Below are 21,771 nucleotides of genomic sequence, written 5' to 3'. Positions count from 1 at the left end.
GGAGGCCCACACGAGGAGGCGGTGGAGGGGTGCGGTTCCCAGCGGTCGGGGGGCGGTGGCGGAAGGCCACAGGAGGAGGCGGTTGAGGGGCACCATTCCCGACGACGACGGAGGGCCACGAGAGGAGGCGGCACAGGGGCGCGGGAAGGCGGCCGGGGAGGCGGCCGAGGAGGCCACAGGAGGAGGCGGCGGAGGGGCGCAGGGGAAGCGGTCGGGACCGGCGGTGGAGGGGCGCGATCGCGCGGGAGGAGGCGGAGGCCGGAGTGGCTGGGGAGTGGAGGGGAAGGAAGTGGGGGAGCTGGGGAGGCCGGAGGCGGCTGGGAAGTGGAGGAGTCGAGGAGGGAGCTTAGGGAGGCAGTTGGGAGCCTGGGGAGCGGAGGAAGCGGGGGAAGCCGTAGGTTTTATTGCTGCCTCTTAGCTGGGCCGAAATAGACCTACCAGGCCTAAACAGGCCGTGCTAGCCCGTTACTGGTTCACGGGCCAAATGGGCCAGACCGTGCCGGGCCAGCATACGAGCTGAGGCAGCAGCCCAGGTCCGGCCCATGGTGTAGGCCGGGCTTGGATCGGGCCAAAATGCCGTGCCGTGGGCCGGCCCACGGGCCACGGGCCAAATGGCCAACTAACTTCCTCTCCCTCGCTCTCTCATCCTCCCGACGCCCGCCGCGCCCACGCCGCTCGTCGCCGCCGCCGCGTTCCCCTTCCTCTCCTCTCTTCTCCTCTCCTTCCACCCTCCGCTCACTCCCGATGCCACGCCGCCGCCGCAACATCCTCTCCCTCCTCTCCCTCTCCGATTCTCCTCGCCGTCGGGCGATTAGGTTTTGGGGTGCCTCATCCACGCCACCCGCCGCAGCCTCGCACCTCCGTCGCGTTCTTACGGCTTGCAGCCAGCCCGCGCCTCTCTCATCCGGGGCGGCGGCGGCGGCTGTGGCTGAGCAGGAGGCGGTGGCGGCATAGATGAGGAGTGGCCGTGGGGAAGCGCGAAGACCAGGGTGGCGGCGGTGCAAGGTCTCGCATAGGTCGAACTCATCGTCATCTTGCTCTGCTCAGCTCCCAGCAAGGTACGCTCCTCCCTGTGCTCCTCTCTTGTCTTAGTTTCATTCTCATCCAGCTCATTCGTTAGTGTTGCTTGCATTTTGTGATGTTTTCCACCGGCGACCTTGAATCCTCCTATTTATTTTCCCCCTAAATTCAAAACCCTAGCTAAAAGTCCATGAAATTCCCTACATAAACTACGTACATAATCAAATCAATCACACCTCCACCTTCTAAGGATTCCATTCTGGTGGTAACTACTGGTGGCTCCTTGCCCAGGCGACCTCCACAGGCCACGGGTGAGTCGTCGTCTTCGTGAAAGAAACAATGACGATGTGTTGATTCCAGTGTGTCCTGATCCCAGCAACTCCTTCCTTGACATCTGAATCTCAGGTACAACTATCTGCAGCGGCTTCTCAATGTGATTTTGGATTGAATCCTCAATGGACGGCGCTGAAGGTAGAGGAGACAGCATGCAGGCCTTTGACTGGGGGACAATTGATCTCACGTGTAAGTATACTAATGCAGATATCGTGCCTATGGTTGTTACTACTTAATTGATGTTTACAGCATGTCCAAGTAGAATTTGACTTTTTTTTCTTTGAGAAAAAGGAAACATTACATTATATCAACCTGAGAAGGCAACATGCCTGTCATCTTTCCAAATAATGTAGACTTTCTGTATATCTAACCTGTCCATCCAGTGAGCAGTTTTTGTGGCACTTCATTGTATTTCCAAGCATATTGACCATGAAAATATGGCCTCTCCATGACTGCACTATCCAGTATTGTAATCTTGTGTGCAATTCTGCTGCTCATGTTGAGTGGCCTTCCTGAATTAACACTAATAATGTTAATCCGGGATCCATAGGAATTCATTCAATTTGGCCAAGTGGATAAACAGGCTGAAAATATAGGAAGCACTGCTAGACTGAGGATTTCATTCAACTAGTAGTGCTTCTAATTAATAGGAGCTTATGTTGCAATGCCGAGGGACACCCTCACATGGAGAGCCCCAACTGACAACACTGGTCTCGTGATTGAAATACACGGAATTGACACCCAGCACTGGAAACTAGTGCTCTAAACCAAGATAGTAATCCATGCAGTACTACATACGTACATTGACAGATCCACTGTCTGAAGCAACTGCTACTTCGGGGCAGCAGAAGAAAAACCTCCAAGGCTGGCAACGACAATCAGAGGCGGAATGGAAAGTCCCATGATGATCTTACCAATGGCTCGCTTGAAATTTCTGACGCACTGTTGAAATTGCTGATAAATTAGTTTGCAACAAAGGCTTTCAGATTGCAAGATGAGATGAATAGCATAGAATAGAAGTACAAAACAGACTGTTTTCAGTTCACATGACAGCAAAACTATTAACATTCGGCAGCTTATGGCCAGTGACGACGAGGTTCGAGAAGCGAAACAATTCTATTTTTGATGGTTATGAGTAAAAAGAAGCACACCTTGGGCGTTGGGCCTCCCGTCTGGCAAACATGAGCCCTGCAATGGGTGATCTGCAAGAAACAGGGATGTGTGGATGCTTTGTTGAACAGCACGTAGTTTATGAGATTTAGTAGTGGAACACTGGAACGTACAGCAGCTTGAATGCCTGCAAAGCAGCAATGGGACAGCTTATTTTCACATGACACCGAGGGATGTAACATCTGATAATAACATGATTGACGGTAGAGGCATATACCTCAGAAGGCAACAGAGTGAAACCCGCTTTGCTGGTAGACAAGTCTGCTTAACAACCACCCAGTAATCAGTTAACATATTCCCCACCAATTTGACCTTTGGCTTGCTTCTTGTTGTTGCTAGCATTCTGCATTCATCAGTTAGCTCCTTGCTGCAACCAGAGCTGATCTCAATTTCTTCAAGCGAAGGTGGGAGCCCCTTTTCTGGCAGCCTTGAGAGAAACGGGCAATCAATGATCTCCAACCTCTTGAGGGAGGAAAGCCTGTGCAGACCCACAGGAAGACCTGCGAGGTTGGAGCAATTCTCAAATCGTAGCTCCTGCAGGGACGTGAGGTGCTGAAGCGCTCTCTCTTGCTCCTCCGTTAGTCCCGTCACTTCCCCCATAGGATGGCGTAACTCTAGGCATCGGAGGGAGGTGAGGCACTTCCAGAATGATGTGGTGAGGAAAGAGTAATCATCAGTACGGAGCCTTTCCAGTCCAGCGCACAGCTCATAGCCCTGACTTGACAGATGTTCCAGATAAGGAGGTAAGCCAGGGCATCTGGATACTTCCAAATACCTGGGACCTCTGAGGGGCCGGAAGTCCTCTAGTGCGGTCGAGCGATTCACAATTTTGAATCAGCAATTTTTGTAAGTATGTTCCCATACTTGTCTTCCTGGTATGCAGAATAAGTTAGAATTGACAAATGGCGTATAGTTGGAGTACTTCTCTGTACGCAAGATCATCTATAATTGCAAATTCAGTTCCTGAAACCAGTCTTGCCAAGTCATGCATAAGAGCAGGCATAACATAGAATGTTTTATCTCCTAGAGTGGGATCTCTAGTTTCAACTTGCTCAATGAAGCCAGAGTTCAGCAAATCAGTGAGATAGTTACGTCCCATCTCCTCCAATGTCTCAGTCGAATGACTACATTTCACGAATCCCTGTGAGATCCAAATACAGACCAGCTCACTGCTAATAAACTGATGATCATCAGGGAATATAGAACAATACAAGATGCATTTTTGTAAATAGAAGGGCAGCTCATCATAGCTCTGTTTCAAAGCATGCATGATGCATCCGCTGAGTTGCAGGGATTTCCATTTTTCATTCTTCAGAATGTCACTCCAATGGTCAGTTGTACGACGCTCTCTTAATAGCATCCCAGCAGTTTGTGCAGCTAATGGGTTACCCTGTAGATTCTTTGCTATCTGCTGACCGATGATGGTTAGACTTGGGTGCTCTTCGTAATTTTCATCACCAAATGCACATGTTTTAAACAAGAGCCAGAAGTCGTCATTCTCCAAACGACCCAACTTGATGGGTTCGACTGTGCCTATCCTTTTTGCAATAGACAATTTTCTAGTAGTAGCTATAATCGCATTACCCTTTGCATTGTCAGACCTCAAAGGAGCCAACAGTTTATTCCATCGGCAATCATCAATGGGTCTGTTCGCTTCAACTTATTCAGCCGGCTTATCAGCCACCAAACAGTATTTTCCTCTCACAATAAATCAGTCGTTGCAGCTTTTCAGCCGGCTTATAAGCTGAAGCGAACAGGCCTAATGTCGTCCCAGACATCAGCCAAGATTAGTAGAGTCCTCTTTGATGTGACATGAGTCACCAAGATCTCCTGAAGTCTAGCCAAGTTGGTTATACCTGCACACTTTTCTTGAGAAACAAAGTCTAACATCTCCACCGTAAGTTTCACTTCGTCGAAGTTGCTGGACACCCAAACCCGTATCCTGTGATCAAATTGGCTTTTCACAGTTTGATCATTGTATACGACTTGGGCAAGAGCCGTCTTCCCAATACCTCCCATGCCTGCAATAGGAAGAACTGTTACACTATCAGCCTTGTCTCCTTTTATGAACTTTATGATGGAATTCTTCTCATCAACTCTCCCGTACATTTTGTGTTCAACAAGATTTGACGTTCTTCGGCATGGATCTGCAGCTGTATTGTGACAGAGATTCGAAATTGCAACAGAGCCTGATCTATATAGCTTCTGAACCTCACTGAGAGACTTTTGTAACTGATGAGTCGTTTGTTGGATTCTATTGCAAATTTCTTCCTTGTCCCAGACGTGTGTTGTAGCTGCAGTGTTGTGTGCTAACACCTCATCATTTCTCACCTTTTTTCTTCTATCTGAATCATGAGTCGAAACGGTAGCACCATTTTGTGCACCATCGTCAGCACTACAGGAGGAAAATGATCATGGGCTGGTTACTACAAGTTTATAACTGTAACTCATTATTTTTTTTGTTAGATCTATTACTGCATTTCAGAACTATATCTGGCATAGTTTAAACAAAAATACATATCGTTTTTTTTGCATATCCTAAGTTGCTGTTTCAGAACGTTGCAAGTTCATTATTTTTGTCCACAACTAATCATAATTCGGTATTGCAAAAATGATTTGGATTCTGCATGGATCCTCAAGATGATAAGGAGTAGTACCTTGAAGCATTTGGCGTTTGTTCAATTGCAGCACGTTTCCACTTGCAATTCTCACTCTTTAGATGATTGTGCAAAACTGATGTCCCTTTAGTAGTCTCGCATCTAACCACTGAGTGACAGTAAATACACTCCGCTTTCAGAGGCTTTCCTTCAACATCTTCTTCTGTTATGCTGAATTCTTTCCATGCCTTAGACCGTTTCTTGCGATTCGGTATACCAGAGTTGTCCCTCGACCCATCAACTAGTTGTGCTCCACCATTTGCATCCGTGCTTTGGGGCTGATTATCCCAGGCAATCGTATCTGAGCCGGAACAGAATGAAGAATTGAAGACCAGAACAGGAAAATTAATGTTGCCGCAAAGAGCTTTCTTTTTCTATCATCAAACAATACCAGCAATGATGTGCAGAGAAGAGAACAGAGACATCACACCTACCTCCCTCGACCTGGTGCTGGAGCCTATAGTAGTCGAGCTCGTCGACCATGTCGTCGGCGTCGTAGAGCATCTCCTTGAGACGACCGAGCGATCGGGCCAGCGGCCTGTTCCCGGCCGCCCTCCCCTTCACAGCAGTGACCACCGCCTCCACCCTCTCGATCTCGGACTTTAGCATCTCGGTGTCGTCGGCGAGCCCGACCTGGCGAATCCACGCCTCCATCTTGCCGGCGAAGAGGACCTCCAGGATGGTCTGCGCTAGCCAGAGCACCGCGGCCTCCACGTGAGGATCTACCGCCTCCATCGGAAGAAAATTAGGTGCGCACCGGATGTATACCGCATCCGGTGCACACCCGTGCGCTCGCGTGACGCGTGGACGCCAATTCCAATCCGACGGGAGCGCTCGCGATACTCGTCCAGCGGCTCTCGCTCGCTCCGGGAACCGCGTGCGCCAGCGGCTCGCTCGGCTGCATGGCTCGCGAATCGCACGGCTGCATGGATGCGTTTTCAGCGCCTGGAACGCCAGCTAATCGCGCAGCAGTCGCGCGTGTCCTCCTCCTCGGTGCTGCCGCTGTCAGTCCAGCTCAGCCGTCGTCTTCTTCGTCAGGTGGTAGTATCATGCCGACATGAGCTTGACTCTCAAGGATGAACTGGCGCGGTAATTGGAATCAAATTAATCCATTGATTAGTAATTAACAACAGTGTGCTAATGGAGTACGGAGGACTACTAGAGTAATTAGCTAGTCAACACAGGCTTTGCATCTGGCTACCCCAGCTGGATGGTTAGTCCGGGCCTTGGCTATGCATCGATCAACAACAAAAATGCTTTGCTTGATTTGATTTGGTTTGTTTTGGGGGGCTCGCTGAATGGGCGAGGAGCCGAGGATGACATCAGAAGTGTTCGAACAGCTGCTGCATGTCGGCGGCCTTGTCGTCGCACCGGTGCAGCGCGGCGGGGGGCGGCACCACGGGCGGGGGCGACGACCGCAGCAGCGCCACATGTTGAGGCCCGTGAAGAAGGCGTGCGCCTTCACGTCGGCGGCGCCGCTCTTCGACCCGAGCCGGGTGCGCGGGTCCTTGTCCAGGAGCCGCGCGATCAGGTCGCGCGCCGCGGCGTCGTCGCCCCCGCCGCCGTGGGAGGAGGCGGCGGTGGGGAACTCGAGCGGGCGGCGCACGATGTTGCAGAGCGTGGCCTCGCTGGTCTCCCCCACGAACGGGGTGCACCCGTAGATGAGCTCGTAGAGGAACACGCCGTAGGCCCACCAGTCCACGGCGGCGCCGTGCCCGCCGCCGTGCGCCACCTCGGGGGCCACATACTCGTGCGTGCCTACGAAGGAGCTCGACCGCGCGTCCACGGGCTCCGCCACGAACCGCGGCCGGGGCGCGGCGGATGACCGGCGCTTCCACCGCCGCAGATGGAGGAGCTGCAGCTCCGGGATCGGGAGGCACGTCGGCGCACCCTCCCCCCTGTCGCGGCTCCTCGCGTCCTCTAGCGCCGGCGACGCCGTGGACTCGAGCGACAGGTCGAAGTCGGTGAGCATGATGTGGCCGTCGCCCCGGATGAGCACGTTCTCCGGCTTGAGGTCGCGGTACACGATGCCCATCATGTGCAGGTACTCGAGGGCGAGGAGCACCTCGGCGGCGTAGAACCGCGCGGAGGAGAGCGGGAAGCGGCGGCCCGGCATGCGGTGGTAGAGGGAGTGGAGGTCGCCGCCGGGGCAGAACTCCATGACGACGCACGAGAAATCCGCGCCGGCGTCGAAGTCCGCCAACATGGTGGGCAGGAACGGGTGGTCGAGCCGTCGGAAAACGCATCCATGCAGCCATGCGATTCGCGAGCCATGCAGCCGAGCGAGCCGCTGGCGCACGCGGTTCCCGGAGCGAGCGAGCCGCTGGATGAGTATCGCGAGCGCTGCCGTCGGATTGGAATTGGCGTCCACGCGTCACGCGAGCGCACGGGTGTGCACCGGATGGGGTTTGCATCCGGTGCGCACCTAATTTTCTTCCCCTCCATCGCTTCGGCGGCTGAAACAGTGGTTAGCGAAGGCGAAACAGGGAGAGGTGTTGTGGTGGAGGAGCAATAATGCACTTGGCTCGGCCATGGGAACTTGGGCCGCAGGAGCCAGGCGGCAGGCGCCCAGCCGCGAGAAAAGTCGTGGGTGGCGGTAGGCGTACAGGAAGGTGTGGTCGTGTGACCTGTGCAGGGGTGGACGTTTTATGAACCTGCTTGCTCTGCTCTGTTTTATGAACTGGAGCTGAAAGATTATCTGTACGGAACAAAGGACGTTCCTCTAAGTTGTGTAATGATATTTCTCTGAGTGATTTGGTGTAGTTATCTTGATTTTGTGCCTATTTCCTCATATATAATTTTTTACGAGAGAAGTTTGTTTCTCCTCTGCTTCAGCCCCGATTTCAGCGAAAGAAGCAAACAGTGGGAAAAAAACTATCTCGTTAGTAAACAGAGATGTAAACATACACAAGACAAACCACAAACCGCATCAAATCCAAAAATTGCCATTGTCATTTACAACATGTACCGCTGTACAACACAAATGTATAAAGCCTAAATCTCACACGCAGAAGAGGGTATACATCAATAAAAGTACGTGAAATACAACTCTGCAATACTGCAACCAGCTACTATTTCAAGATGACAAAGCAGCCTCCAAGTGCAGCCACAAGGATAATGGGCAAAATCGAAATCCAAAGGATCGTCATCCCGATGGCGCGCCGCCGGATCAGGTCGCCTGACACGTAGAAGCCCCCGTACGCCTCAACAAATCCAAAGATTACGATGGCAATGAGAATGCCGTAATACAGGTACAAGGGCGCCTTTCCATGGCCAACAAAAATACCTGCCGGCGACTTGAAGATGGCGAGCGCCATCGCCGCTGCAGCTTGAAGGATGCCACTCGTGATCATCGCCGCCGGCAGCTTGTCCACGTTGCGGCAGGCCTCCGAGATCAAATACACGATCTTGATCAGCACAGCCGTGAACTCCATCTCTGATATATCTGCCAGTGTATCGAAGAAGTGGTTCGATCTTGTCCTAATGAGCTTGGGCAATGGTGGCAGGGGAGGTTTCGGAGCGTTGTGTTGCATCTGGAAATGAACACCATGCGTCCTCATTATGTAGGAGACGCGGGCACGCGGTAGAAGATATGCCTTCCTGCTTGACTTTGACATTTCCTTCTAAGCCTTTTCGAAGCTGAAAACCGAAACGAAAACCGAAATGAAAACCGAGCATTTCAGTTTCCCTCCCTGGTCCCTGTACGCAAAAGCCTTGAGAGCGACCGATCCAATTCGGCCGTGTGAGCATTGCTGTTTGTGAGCTTCCGGAAGCATTGCTGCTCAACGAATGCTCATTCCTTTCTTCACTAACCCTGGAATGTTTTGCCACTCGCTGCCCGCCGACTGAGCACCCGTGATTCCCCGCTGCCGAAGTTCACCATTTCTGCACAGTTCGGGGGGTCGTCTGCCGCCGAAGCAAACGCCCCGAAAGTCTTTAACATGTCAGTTAAGTGTGCCTTCATACAGTAAACACCATTGAGCTCCCACGTACTGCGCTAGTATATTGTACTAGTAATTCGGTAAAGAAGAAGGTTATGCTCATAGATTGCAGATCTTACTATGAAAAATTTACAGCAGTGGTTGCCATATTTGTTTTTTTCCCCTTGAATTTGATCTTCTGTGAGCTCATATTTACAGCAGTGGTTGCCATATTTGTTTTTTTCCCCTTGAATTTGATCTTCTGTGAGCTTCTTTGCATTTGCTCCTTCGGGAATTAAGATTGAGACCCTTTTTTCTGTTGGCCACGTCAATTTCGATCATGGGAATACAATAACTTAAAAAATTTAATTAAGGGTACTATGACACGTATAATAACCGAAGTCCGAAGAACCGAAGACTTAACCAAAACCCGAACGATGTAATCAGGTTGTGGCAACAACCTCTGTGGTCAAAAGGAGGCCAACTTGTGTAGCAAAGACGGCGACGTGATTAGGACATCTTTAATCCGAAACTTAAACCGCACCAAGGCTCGGTTTTCCTCGCGCGGATACCCTGAATCCCTCCCTGATCGAAGGTTCACGGAGCCGAGCTCCGAAGGGAGAAATATGGGGAATGTGAAGAAGGAGAAGTAGTAATCCTTTTTTGCCCATACTTTGTAGGGCAATGTACGCAGCACACGGACGCAACAGCATGTTGTGCTGCCGTTTCCGATTCACTCTTTCTTTATATATAGGCAGTCTCCGATTTCTCTATGGCATAACAGGCGAAACCAGAGCTCCAGTATCACCATTACAACTGAAACAATTGGAAGAGAAGCGTCACTCAAATAGACGAGAAGTATTGATTTTAAGCCAACGAGAGGCGATGAAATTTGAAATGTTCACTTCAGTTCCATCAGCAGGACTCTTCCAAGACTAGATATCAACATTCAGCACAGCATTTTGACATTGATGAATGATGGAATACATGCATTAGCTTCTTATCATAATAGTAATAGCCAATTGGCCACGCACCTCGGAAAATCACACTTTTCTTTTCTTGTGAGGAACAAATTATGGAACAACATTAATTTGCCTCAAAAGGCCATGATATAACAAAAATCAAACAAATAAATAAGATTACAACAAACATATGGAGAGCCCCAACTGACACCACTGGTCTCGTGATTGAAATACACGGAATTGACACCCAGCACTGGAAACTAGTGCTCTAAACCAAGATAGTAATCCATGCAGTACTACATACGTACATTGACAGATCCACTGTCTGAAGCAACTGCTACTTCGGGGCAGCAGAAGAAAAACCTCCAAGGCTGGCAACGACAATCAGAGGCGGAATGGAAAGTCCCATGATGATCTTACCAATGGCTCGCCGCCCGCTGGGGTCCGCTGATACCCAGAAGCCTACAGCCGCCTCTGCGAGCCCAAACACCACAACGGCAATTAGAACACCGTAGTAGGACTCGCCGTGGTGGAGGAACACTCCCCCCGGCACCCTGAAGAAGATGAGGGAGAGCGCCGCTGCGGCTTCGAGGACACCACACAGAATCAGCGCCCCAGGTAGCTTCCCAGGGTCCTGCAGGGCGTCAGAGATGGCGCGCGCGATCTTGCCAAGGACGTCCATTTCTGTATACTGCCAGCCGTGCACTATGCTTGGCGCAGGAGGGAATGAGTTTGCTTCGAGCTTGGATGGAGGAGGCAGACAACAACTATGAGGTTTTATAGGAGACAACAACTATGGAGGAGGGAGCATATACATGTCAAAGGAGATGATTAGGACAGCACCCGAACCGGAACCGAAACCGAAACCGAGCTTAGACATACACATACTCTGAGGTTAATGTTATAGCACCCGAACCGCAACCGAAACCGAGCTTAGACATACACATACTCTGAGGTTAATGTTATAGGTTTAAAAATTCTATCAAACTCCACTGCTTGCTGGTCTGGTTCTCATTCAAACAGGTTTGAGGGTGATTTTATTTTATGGATAAAATTTAATCAAATTTGTGCGAATTTTGACTGAATTGTGAGTTGTTCCAGATTTCCTGGTAAAAGTACAAACTTTATCCAAATTTGACAAATAAAAACGAGTACAAAGTAATTCAAACTGCACTGACCTGTATAAGTTTTGGGATCCACCAGGAAGCCTAGCTACTTCAGGTTCTTGTCTAGAAAGATTGCCCGGTACATGCAACCAGAGTTAGTCAAACCATAGACTTGACTCTTGAGAGCTTGTTTGTTTCTTGAACCTTTATGAAATTTCCTCAAACCGAAACCGAAGCACAGAGATTTCGGTTTCTGGCCCTGCAGGTGGCGCAGTTGTGCACTCATGTCTGAGGGTGACCGGTCGATGTGACACTTGCTGTTGTCATCCTTGAAAAGCATGTGCTTAACTACAACCAGTACAAGAAAAGAAGTAGTTTTCTTGTTCCATTCTGTTCGGAAAAACAAATAACATACGAGGGAAAGGTATGTTACAAGTCAAACATATTTCACGTTACGGGCACCTTACTTTGAAGCCTTTTTTACATCTGAATAATGTTCCAGTATTTGAACCTTGTCATCAAGACTGCAGATATCAGTAAGATATAGAAATGCAATAACCCATCACAGCTTTAATAATTTTTCTTGAGAAGCGTACCCTAAATGACTACTGATTAGCACCAGTGGCGAAGCACCCAAGCAGTGAAACACCCAGAACATTTACCCGCATTCCATCAGCACACTCTTCCAAGATTGCATCCCAACAGTTTATCTCTAGCTTATAAAAAGTCCTATAATAAGCATATGTTTAAACTGCACTGAAGTTATCATCAGGATGACAAGTGCCCTAAAATACCACAAATGACACCGATCAAATAAATTAAATTTCAAGGAGACATACTTTGTGTGTATGTGTTTGCAGCACATGTGAAACCCTCAGACTTTGCTGAAGATGGTGACTATAGACCGCCAGTGGTGAAGATAATAGCAGCTTGCATGTTTAACTTCACAGGAGGAAGCTGAGAGAACAAACTGAATGATCGAACCTTCAAGAGAGGCTCAGCAATAGCCCATTTGACCAAAGTCAAAGGCGGCATCACACCACAACTTCCAATCAATTATAACCTTAAGCTTGCTCGTCGTTTTAGCCTGCATTGCTTGTTTACCTCTTGACTGCACCCTCTGATCTCCAACTCTCCCACTGATGCAAGCGGGCTCTTCCAGCAACCTAGAGGTGCTAGGCAATGTTCAATCTCCCAACTTCTTGAGGGAGGCACTGCAGACCTGCTGCAAGTAACAATTACAGCTCAACCTAGAGCAGCATTGCAGCAGAGCAATTGTAGCTCCTGGAGGGAAATTAATTACTGAAGTGCTCTCTTGTTGCTCTAATAGTATAGCCATATCCTGTCATGTCTTCTCGAGCTAGTAAGTTTTAAGTGCCGGAACCAGAAGGGAGGGCAAAGAGGTGTTTGCAGAAGGACAAACTGAGGAGAGAAATGTCGTCAGTATCAAGCCAACCCAGTCTGGGATAGAGATTGAGACCTCCAGTCTTGATCTTCCCCACTTCCTTGGGCCTGGTAGTACAATTCATGTGTTACAGTGGAAAGTTTGGGATTCTTTGCAAGTTCATGAAGGGAGTTGAGATATGGCAATTCCAATGCAGCCAAGTGCACATAGTTGAAGACTGCCGTTTGCACCAAATTGTTACTATAATGCAGGTTCAGGGATTCTAATCTTGGGTTGTTCCTCAGTGACAATCCTGAGCGACATATGATTTCCTTGGAAAGTAGCACACCACAGCATCTGAAGGAAATGATTGGCCTCAAACTGTATGAGTAATGGTGGAAAGAGGAACTTCTGATAGATTTTATTTTCATGCACCATGGATATCAGTAGTTTGGGAATCCTGTGTTCCATGCTGTTGAAAAATACTAATTCAGGACAGTCAGATATGTGCAATTTCTTCACAAATATGTAGAGGTGCAGAATTTTCAATATAACCTGTTCAACTGCGTCAAAGCAGTTCTTGATGAAGTAATAGAAAAGGAAATATACAGCAACGACAGTTGTCTGATCTGTTCTTCTATGGGTCAAATTAGTGTCTTAACAGATATCTTCCTAGGCAGATCAAAGAGACCACACACACATGAGCTTAATTACTAAGTATCTTGCAAAAGGTGCAAGTAGGCTTTGTGTGTTATCATTGTATAAGACCCATGTAGCATTCTCCTTGGTGAGATCAACCTGGGACAGTCATTTGTTTGCAATCTCTCTAAATAGATGAGTTTACTGAATGTTTGAAGTGAAACAGAAACCAGACTGGGGCAGCTTATGATGTGAAAGTTAAGTATGCTAGTCAAGTAGTTGAATGCCGCAGCCTTCTCATCCAAGACGCTCAACTCTTCAGACTGAACTGTAAAGAATGACCAATCCTTTGGTATTTCCATTGTTGGGGATGCTGAAACCCAATGATACATACAGATAATAACTTGGAAGACCATTTGGCAAGAGGAACAAGAGACGACTCTACCATTTGCAAATCAAAGTGATATCTGATTCTTTGATCATGTTACACAAATCTTGCAAGAGTTGTCTTCTTAACTCTTCGTTGCCAACTATTGGAGTTGGAGGAACATGCAGGTCACTGGATTTCCCATTAATCAATAGCTCTACTATCTCATCTGTCTATTTCCCTCCCATCCACCTTATGTTCAATTGGAACAGAAGTTCTAGCTAGGCACAGCCATGCAATATCAACATGAGCTCTCCAGATGGAGAGCATTCTACACAGGATCACCGTTTACTCAACAGGCTTGCAGTTTTGTTTCCCTGCCAGAGGTATGGCACTTGTTATCAAGCTGCACATGATATTTTGAGCTGGCTCCTCTTCTATTTACCTTTATTCCCCAGAACGGTCATGACAGAATCTACAGCCTTGGAGACCCATGTCTTTAGGATTCAGTACACGATGAAAGGTCGAAGAAGAGATTTGACTGAAAATCCATTGCTTCAAATAGAATAGAAGCAGCACCATCTGCATAAGAGGGGGATTAATGCCAGTAGTTTACTGTGTGCAACTACCAACAGAAGCAAAAGAGTTTGAATGCTTGAACAAATTGCAACAAAAAAAAAATCCTAGACCTCTCGCTGGATGCGGTAGTAGACTAATAGAGCTCGTCCATGGAACGTGACAGCGTCTCGTTCCCGACAAAGGCCCCCTCCCTGGCGCAGCAGCGAGCACCGCCTCGGCGGCCCTCATCTCGCGTTCGAGCCGCCGCGCATCGCCGGCGAGCCCCACCTCGCGCGCCCAGGTCTCCCAGTTTGTCCTTGAGGCGGCTCCCGACTCTCTCTCTCTCTCCACCAACACCAGCCACCCCTCTTCGGCTTCTCCATCTGGGCCCACCAACATCGTGTCGAGCGGCAAATAGTGCAACACGACGATCCCGGCCACGTCAACGACGTCGACGATGGCGGCCCGGGAGGCCGGTAGTGTTGGAACTGGACCGTCTAAATGATAGCCCGGTAGGCCCACCGAGTTAACGGGCCTCATCCTTTACTTTTTTTTTGTTCTAGTTTTTTCCTTTTTGAAATTTACATTTAGTCAAGCTGTTGAACTATGAAACGTTTCCCGCGCTTCACCTGAAAGAAAAAGTACGGGCCATCAATTCAGCAGCAGTGTTAACGTGATGCACGTCTTTCTGCGTACGTGTACACCGATTCCACTGGCAGGAGCAAGTAACAACCGGCAATGGCGATCAAGCATGAGAGCAGCGGGAACACAAGCGAGCACGCAGCAGTTCCCGTTCTTCCTTGATGGAACAGAATCCAAGACTCCAAGTGCAACTGTGCGATCAAATTTGTTGCCCCAGATTGCTTGGTAACGTTACAGAAACAGTGGCCACACCTTCACGGGAGTAGAACACAACTAGATTGATTCAACAGCAAGCATATGGGCATATGCAGTTACGTTAACCCGTGGCTATTACATACACGTAACTAGTGCTGACAGAAGACGGAGAAACCAGTAACAGATATACATATTAGTAACAGAAACTATCTTGTAACTCAAGTTCAATGCTAGATCCATATTGCGTCACAAGGGAAGGATGGAAAAAAAATCTGTAATAGCAAGTAGCACCAGGCCACCAACACATCATAGGCTGACGTATTGAATTCTTGCACAAATGAGTACTCGAGTTATCTGCTAGATTCTTGCACGACGTCGGCAAGATGTGGATCAGCTGAACTCAAGTTCCCACCTTGTCGATCTGTTCATCACATACCGTAACTGGAGCTTCCAATTTATCAGCTGCGTGCGTGTCTGCACAAGGCCATTTTGCCGTGCGCAAGTATGATAGGCCATCTAGGGAGGAAAATTGAAGAAGAAGGGCGTGTACTCTATACTGAGCTGTTTCTCCATTTGACCTTTCGGTGAAACTTTTGCGATGAGATTGAAGACTTCGAGTGTCCAAGTTCCTGCAGAATGAATGTTTAGTTTAGCAACAGGGCAGTGCGGGTATGCTTTTAACAGATTGCGAAGGTAACAAGATCTATGATGCGTGTGTACCTGAAAAGCGGAAGAAGGCTAACAGTAGCAGCTTGTTGTGTACAGGAAGAAATGTGTATCCATCATGCCATCCAGCAGCCAGTTCAACCATAATTGTAAATTTGGACCTTTAGCTTCCCTGTTGTGAGCATCCTGCATTGTTCCTGTAGCTCCTCACTGCATCGTTCGATAGCCACCAATTCCAGTGAAGGTGGAAGGCCCTTTTCAGGCAGCCTTGAGATGCGTGGACAACCCTTGACGTCTAACTTTTTGAGGGAGTGAAGACTGTGCAACACAGCAGGAAGATCGATGAGATTCAGAAAACCCAAAAATGAAAGATCCTGCAGAGAGGTGAGGAGCTGAAGTGCCTTTTCTTGCTCATCTGTAAAGCAGATCACATCTGAATCAGTTATTCTTAGGTAACGGAGAGAGGTGAGGTGCTTGCAGAAAGACGTGGCAAGAGCAGATGAGTCATCAACATAGAGTCTTTCCAGCTGGGGGAATATGCTAAAACCCTCAGGCTGTCGCGACAAAAGCTCCAACAATGGAGCTATGCTGCGACAGTCGTATATTGCCAAATCAGTAAGGTTCCCAAGGGATGGCAAGGTTTCCAGTGGAGTGAGCCAGTCACAACTATAAACTGTCAAGTCTTTCAATGCTGCGAGCGAACCCAGCTGCAGAGAAGTCAGATTTTGGCTATCACAAAAACATACTTCTAGATAGGACAGGGAGCCTTGCAGAGATGTGAGGGAACGGCAGTCCTCAATCCACAGGTTTTTCAGTGTTGCGAGGCAACCGAGCTGCAAAAATATCAGGTTCGGACTATTCAATACCACTAAAGAGCGGAGGAAGGGGAGGTGGGCCAGCAAATAGGGCGCCAAGTCATCCTGAAGATGTCTGATGCTTAGTTTCCCAAGTAATGGAGGAAGGAGACGAGCATGACTGCTTCCCTCTTCCACCTCTTGACACTTCCGAACCCATGAAGCAGATAACTCAGGATTCATCTCAATTGACAAGATTCGAAGGGAACTCAGATATTGCATGTCCTCCAATACAGCCAGCTGCCGACAATTGTGGATCTGGAGCTCCTGCAAAGCTGTGCAGAAATGCAGATTTAAATATTGCAAATCTGGGCTCTCATGCACTAACAAAAATCTGATAGAGGTGTTCTCTGGAAAGTAAGGCTGTAACCTTCTTGGGAGGAACTCGATATGAAGATCTGGGACGGATGGTGGCAGGGAAAACCTCTCATCCGCAGAAGAAAGCAGCATGGGGCAACCTGTAATGACTAACTCTGTGAGGGAGGTGAACCCTCCATACCCCTCCTTGCTGCCATATAACTGCATTCCTGGGCACCTTCGAATATGTAACTTCTCGAGGGTTGAAAGGATATTTAGTGGAATGTACAAACCGAATTCATCTTGGGCTAAGCGTGGTAAGACTGCTTGACTAGCCAAACGGCCAGTCTCCACCTCTTGTCTGGGACGATGGATTGATATGGATTTCATCTGGGGACAATCCTCTATATCCAATTCCTCAAGGGACTGCATATGGGGCAGCATTTCAGTTAACCACTTGCCTGCTATACCACCACACGACTCAATTTTTAGATGTCCGAGACGTGGAAAGGCAGGATAATTTGTAGCATTCCAGGTTTCAGAGACACCAGGCACAATACATGATGAGACCAGATTACCACAACTGACGATTACCATCTTTCTTAAATTGAGGAGCTGCCTGAAGCCTTCAAATGAAAGAAACACCAGATTTGGACAGTGGCCTATGTGCAGTGACGTCACATCTGTTAGATTTTGGAACGCCAAAATCTTGGCATCAAGCACTCTCAACTCCTTAGAGGACATGACCGATAAATCATTTGAATTTTTCTCTAATGCTGGATACGTTAAAAGCGGTTGAACTGATACTTGAGTATTTTCAGCAGGAGGCAGGGGGTGTAACAACATCAGACGAGGACATCCATGTATCTTTAGCACACGGAGACCAGATAACCATTTCTTTTGTGCAGCTTCAGCAGATGAAAATTCTACAGAAAGAAAAGGAAATCAAGATTGTAATATACTGAGTGAACTAGAGATTACTAGAGCTAAAAACATATACAATCTTCTCCTTAGAGAAATACATTACCAGTTTGTTTGCTAGATTAATAAGTTCAGTCTGATTGTGGTACTTGAACATAAAGCTACACCCATTGTTGCTTCTGGACTCTGCCTACCGTTTTAGTTATGACAAAACACAAGAAAACAACTGTGAAAGGAAAGTCACTATTTTGCAAGTGTGCAAATTGCTAAATTAAGAGCTCTATCACATTACTGTCATGTAGAAATGCCTGCATAAGAAACATATAAAGCCGAAATAACCAACTAAGTTGGTGTTTGCTTTTATTAAACAACTGAGGGAAAAACAGAAAACTGAATGCTTACCATTACCTGCACTAGTGTCTTCCAGGCTCAACCTCCAAGGTCTTTGTTCAACTTCAGAAGAACATAAGTTCTGAAGTTCAAAAGGAGTAAAAACCTTCAGTTCATAGCAGTTCTCAATGATCAGTACCCGTAGATGAAAATCCAATTCCCTCTTAAAAGTGGCAACACATTTCTCTAAGCTCGGCAAATCAGTTAAAACCAACTCCTCTAAACAAGGAATTCCTAGTTCTTTTACATGACAGATATTAATCAACTTAAGCTTCTTAAGGAACGGAAGCTTTTCGAGAGATGGAAGTACTCTCCATTCTTTGCAATTCTCTAGATGAAGCAGCTGCAAAGATGTAACTGAGAGACCAGTGGAGAACCAACTTGGAGAGATATAGCCACTATAGCCAATTATCTGAAGATGTTTAAGATTTTGATGAGGTTTAAGACCCTCAAGAACCTCAGTCGCTGTCTCTGCTGAAATCCCCAAACTAGTGCTATCAGAATCCCACAAGAAGCACAATGCCTCTAGGTGCCCTTTATCTATCAGTCGTGCTTCACTAGCATCTCGTTTGCTTTTGACATTTTCAAGTTGATAAATTCCAAGTTTTACAAGTTGATTCATGAATTTAAGCTGTTTTATATCAAACCCACAAGCATTCTGAACCCTGAATATGGGAAGCTCCTGAAGAGAGGTCATTTTGCCTATCCTATCAATGGTTGAGTGCACATCCTCTTTTGCAACAAGATGTTGCAAGTGAACAAGATTATTCATACCAGTGGGTAGAGTTGGATCTGCGTAAGTATTAACATCTAATACTTGGAGATGGAAAAAGTTGCTCAGCGCTTGTGGAAGCTCACACCTCATGCCATAAGAGTTCAACTTTATATAACGAATATGCGTGCAACTTACCAAATAGCTGATGAAACAACCAATATCAGCATAGGTTGTTGCAGAGATTTGTAGCAATCGTAAACTTGCCGCTTCTTTAAACATATTCTGGAAGCATTTGAAAAAAGTAGGGCCAGAATTGCCAATTAAGACCAATGACCTCAGCTTTTTCAGTGACGTAACTAGTAGCAGCTTTCTCTTAAAATTCTCACAAGAAATTGCGTTCCCATGTTGATCTATTGAGTATGCAAAATGAGTAACTACTGACAGATGGCGCGTAGTTGGCAATATTTCTTTACATTCTGTCCCATCTATAGTTGCAAAGTCAGCTCTTGAAACCTCACGTGCTAAATCATGCATAAGATCGTGCATGACAAAGCTATTCGAATATAACCGGTGCCTTCCGACATGCTGAAAGAAGCCTGAATTCACTAGATCAGCCAAATAAGCCTTCCCTATATCCTCCAGTTTTTTACCAGTATGGTTTCCATGCACAAATCCTTGTGAAATCCACATTCTAACTAACTCAGCTCCACCAAATTAAAGTGATAATCCTTCGGGAATAGACAGCAATATCTGAAACATTGCTGCAAGTGGCTGGAGAGGTAGTCATAGCTGAGCTTCAAAGCAGGCATAATACTTCCACTGTCCTGTAAGGATTTCCATTCTTCATTATTCAGAATATGTGTCCAGTTATCAATGCTAATATTCCTTTTCAATAAAGCACCTACAGTTTTTGCTGCTAATGGGTTCCCTTTCAGTTCCCGAGCTATCTGCTTCCCAATAGTGAACAGACTTGGATGATATTCATATTTCTCGTCACCAAATGTACATGTTTTAAATAGTAGCCAGAAATCATCATCTTTCAAAGCACCTAACTTGACTGGTTGAACTGTTCGTGTCATTTCCGCAACAGATAACTTCCGAGTTGTCACAAGTATCATATTACCCATTGCTTGATTATGTTTCAAAGGAGCTAATAATTTGTTCCAGGAGTGCTCTTTCATGTCATCCCAGACATCATCCAAGACAATAAGAAACCTCCTAGATACCATGTGTTTCGCTAGATCCTCCTGAAGTCTGTTCAAGTTGTTGGTTTGTACTTTCGTTTGTTTAGAGACACAATCTAACATCTCCCTTGTCAGCCTAAATACATCAAAATTATCAGACACACAAACCCATATCTTGACCTCAAAATGATTTCCAACTTCCAAACTATTGTATACAAGTTGGGCCAAAGTTGTCTTCCCAACCCCTCCAATTCCTACAATTGGAACGACAGTTATACCATTGGATCTGTTACTTGCCATGAGCTTTAGGATTGATTCCTTCTCCACATCCCTCCCGTACACTTTACGTTCAACAAGATATGATGATGTTAGACGTGTGTCCTGAGCTGTAATCTGACTCTGATTTGAAGTTCCAGCGGAGTTGAATCCATCTATTTTCAGAATGTCACTGACATCACGTCCACAATCCCGTAATTTATCAGCAATGTGCTTTATCATAACAGAAATCTCACTCGTATCATCTTCTCGTTTTCTTTTCCCCAAAATGCCGGAAAAGGTGCCTGCAAGCTGTTTTACGGACCACGTGGATGAATTTGTTGCATTGTGTGCACCGGTAGCTGCACCATCGCCAGTATTGCCTGTGAAAAAAAAAAAACTAGACCGTTGCTTTCATATTCCAAGAGAAATCCATCGTAGCATAAGTTAGGAAATGGAAAACAATTTGACCAATCGCTCAAAAGGCATAGAGTAGAACAAATTCGAAAACTAGCAAGTCCATGGGACCGGTATACGAAGCACGTACCACTTTCGACCTGTTCTTTGAGGCGGTAGTAGTCGAGGTCGTCCATCACGTCTTCGGCGTCGTACAGCAGCTCCCTGAGATCAGAGAGAGACCGTGCCAGTGGCTCGTTCTCGATCTTCCTCCCCTTGGCAGCAGCAACCACCATCTGGACATACCTCACGGCCGACTTGAGCTTCTCCACGTCGTTGGCGAGGCCAACTCTGCGAGTCCATGCCTCCAGCTTCTCAGTGAAGAGGTTCCCCAGGATGCTCTGCACCAGCCATCCGATGGCTGCATCCACCACAGCTCCAACCGCCGGCATCGTCCCGTGCCTGAGTCAGCTGTAGGCAGACAGCACTGGTTGCACGAGCTGGAAGAAATTGAAATATTGAATCAAATGTGGATATGTATGGAGATGGGAGGAAACGACGCAATCACGCAAAGAGATGGAAAGGGAAGGGCGGTGGATCAAAGATAAGCCAAAGGAAGTTGCGAGGAAAAGTGAGGCACAAGCAGATAGTCTGAATTCGTGGGAACGGCAAGGCAAAAATGTCTGCGTGAGTGCGCGACTTCGAAATTCCTATCAGAGAGAGTGCTTCGGGACCCAATCCAACTCCTGCATCATTTTCCAATGGATGTGAATGCACTTTTGCGAGCTAGTGCAGTTGGTTTATATTCGGTGTTGCACGTTGAGCCATTTGAGTGCTAGGTTGTTTGGTTGCTTCGTCGTAGTAAGTTATGCCGTCTACAACTTACACAAAAACCTGATCGGATCCATACCGGAAGATTTTAGAAAGCATAACGCAGCCAGATGAAAAGTGGAGTGGGAGTAGAAGGGGAATCGGACGTTCCGCCGAAGATCGTGCTTGCTTTTCCGCTAGGAATTGAGGGTTTGATGGCAACTTAGGGTATAACATTGGCGGACCCAGAAACGGACCACGAGGGGGGCTAAATCATAGGCCAAATTTTTTTTTCTCGCTCAACCCAGTACACTAATAGATATAGCTAAG

At 47.4% G+C, this 21,771-nt stretch overlaps 1 protein-coding gene, 1 long non-coding RNA gene and 2 pseudogenes across 7 annotated transcripts; all 4 read right to left on the bottom strand.

Moving 5' to 3' along the window:
* Positions 1–2,340: 2,340 nt before the first annotated feature.
* Positions 2,341–5,915, bottom strand: LOC101775622 (annotated as a pseudogene).
* Positions 5,916–6,270: 355 nt separating this feature from the next.
* On the bottom strand, positions 6,271–8,614 carry LOC101775223 (annotated as a pseudogene).
* Positions 8,615–10,178: 1,564 nt separating this feature from the next.
* On the bottom strand, positions 10,179–14,483 carry LOC101767533. Of its 6 annotated transcripts, none has more exons than XR_002678409.1 (3): positions 14,248–14,483; positions 11,241–14,140; positions 10,179–10,804 (listed from the first exon to the last, which is right to left on the bottom strand). It is a non-coding gene; the product is annotated as an uncharacterized LOC101767533 (long non-coding RNA). The 6 variants fall into 6 exon arrangements; XR_001164549.2 differs by having other exon boundaries at positions 10,179–10,536; XR_001164550.2 differs by having other exon boundaries at positions 10,179–11,919; positions 12,008–14,140.
* A 2,023-nt stretch (positions 14,484–16,506) lies between these two features.
* LOC101774015 (putative disease resistance protein RGA4) lies at positions 16,507–21,443 on the bottom strand. Its single transcript, XM_022828104.1, is given in 5 exon segments — positions 16,507–16,748; positions 16,844–17,696; positions 18,094–19,507; positions 19,510–20,618; positions 20,783–21,443. Coding segments are annotated over 5 exon segments (3,768 nt in total). The 5' UTR covers positions 21,084–21,443; the 3' UTR covers positions 16,507–16,657.
* Between the last annotated feature and the right edge of the window lie 328 nt (positions 21,444–21,771).

Source organism: Setaria italica, chromosome VII, assembly GCF_000263155.2.
Source record: "Setaria italica strain Yugu1 chromosome VII, Setaria_italica_v2.0, whole genome shotgun sequence".
Lineage (NCBI taxonomy): Eukaryota > Viridiplantae > Streptophyta > Magnoliopsida > Poales > Poaceae > Setaria > Setaria italica.
This window is presented reverse-complemented; position numbering and strand designations above follow the sequence as displayed.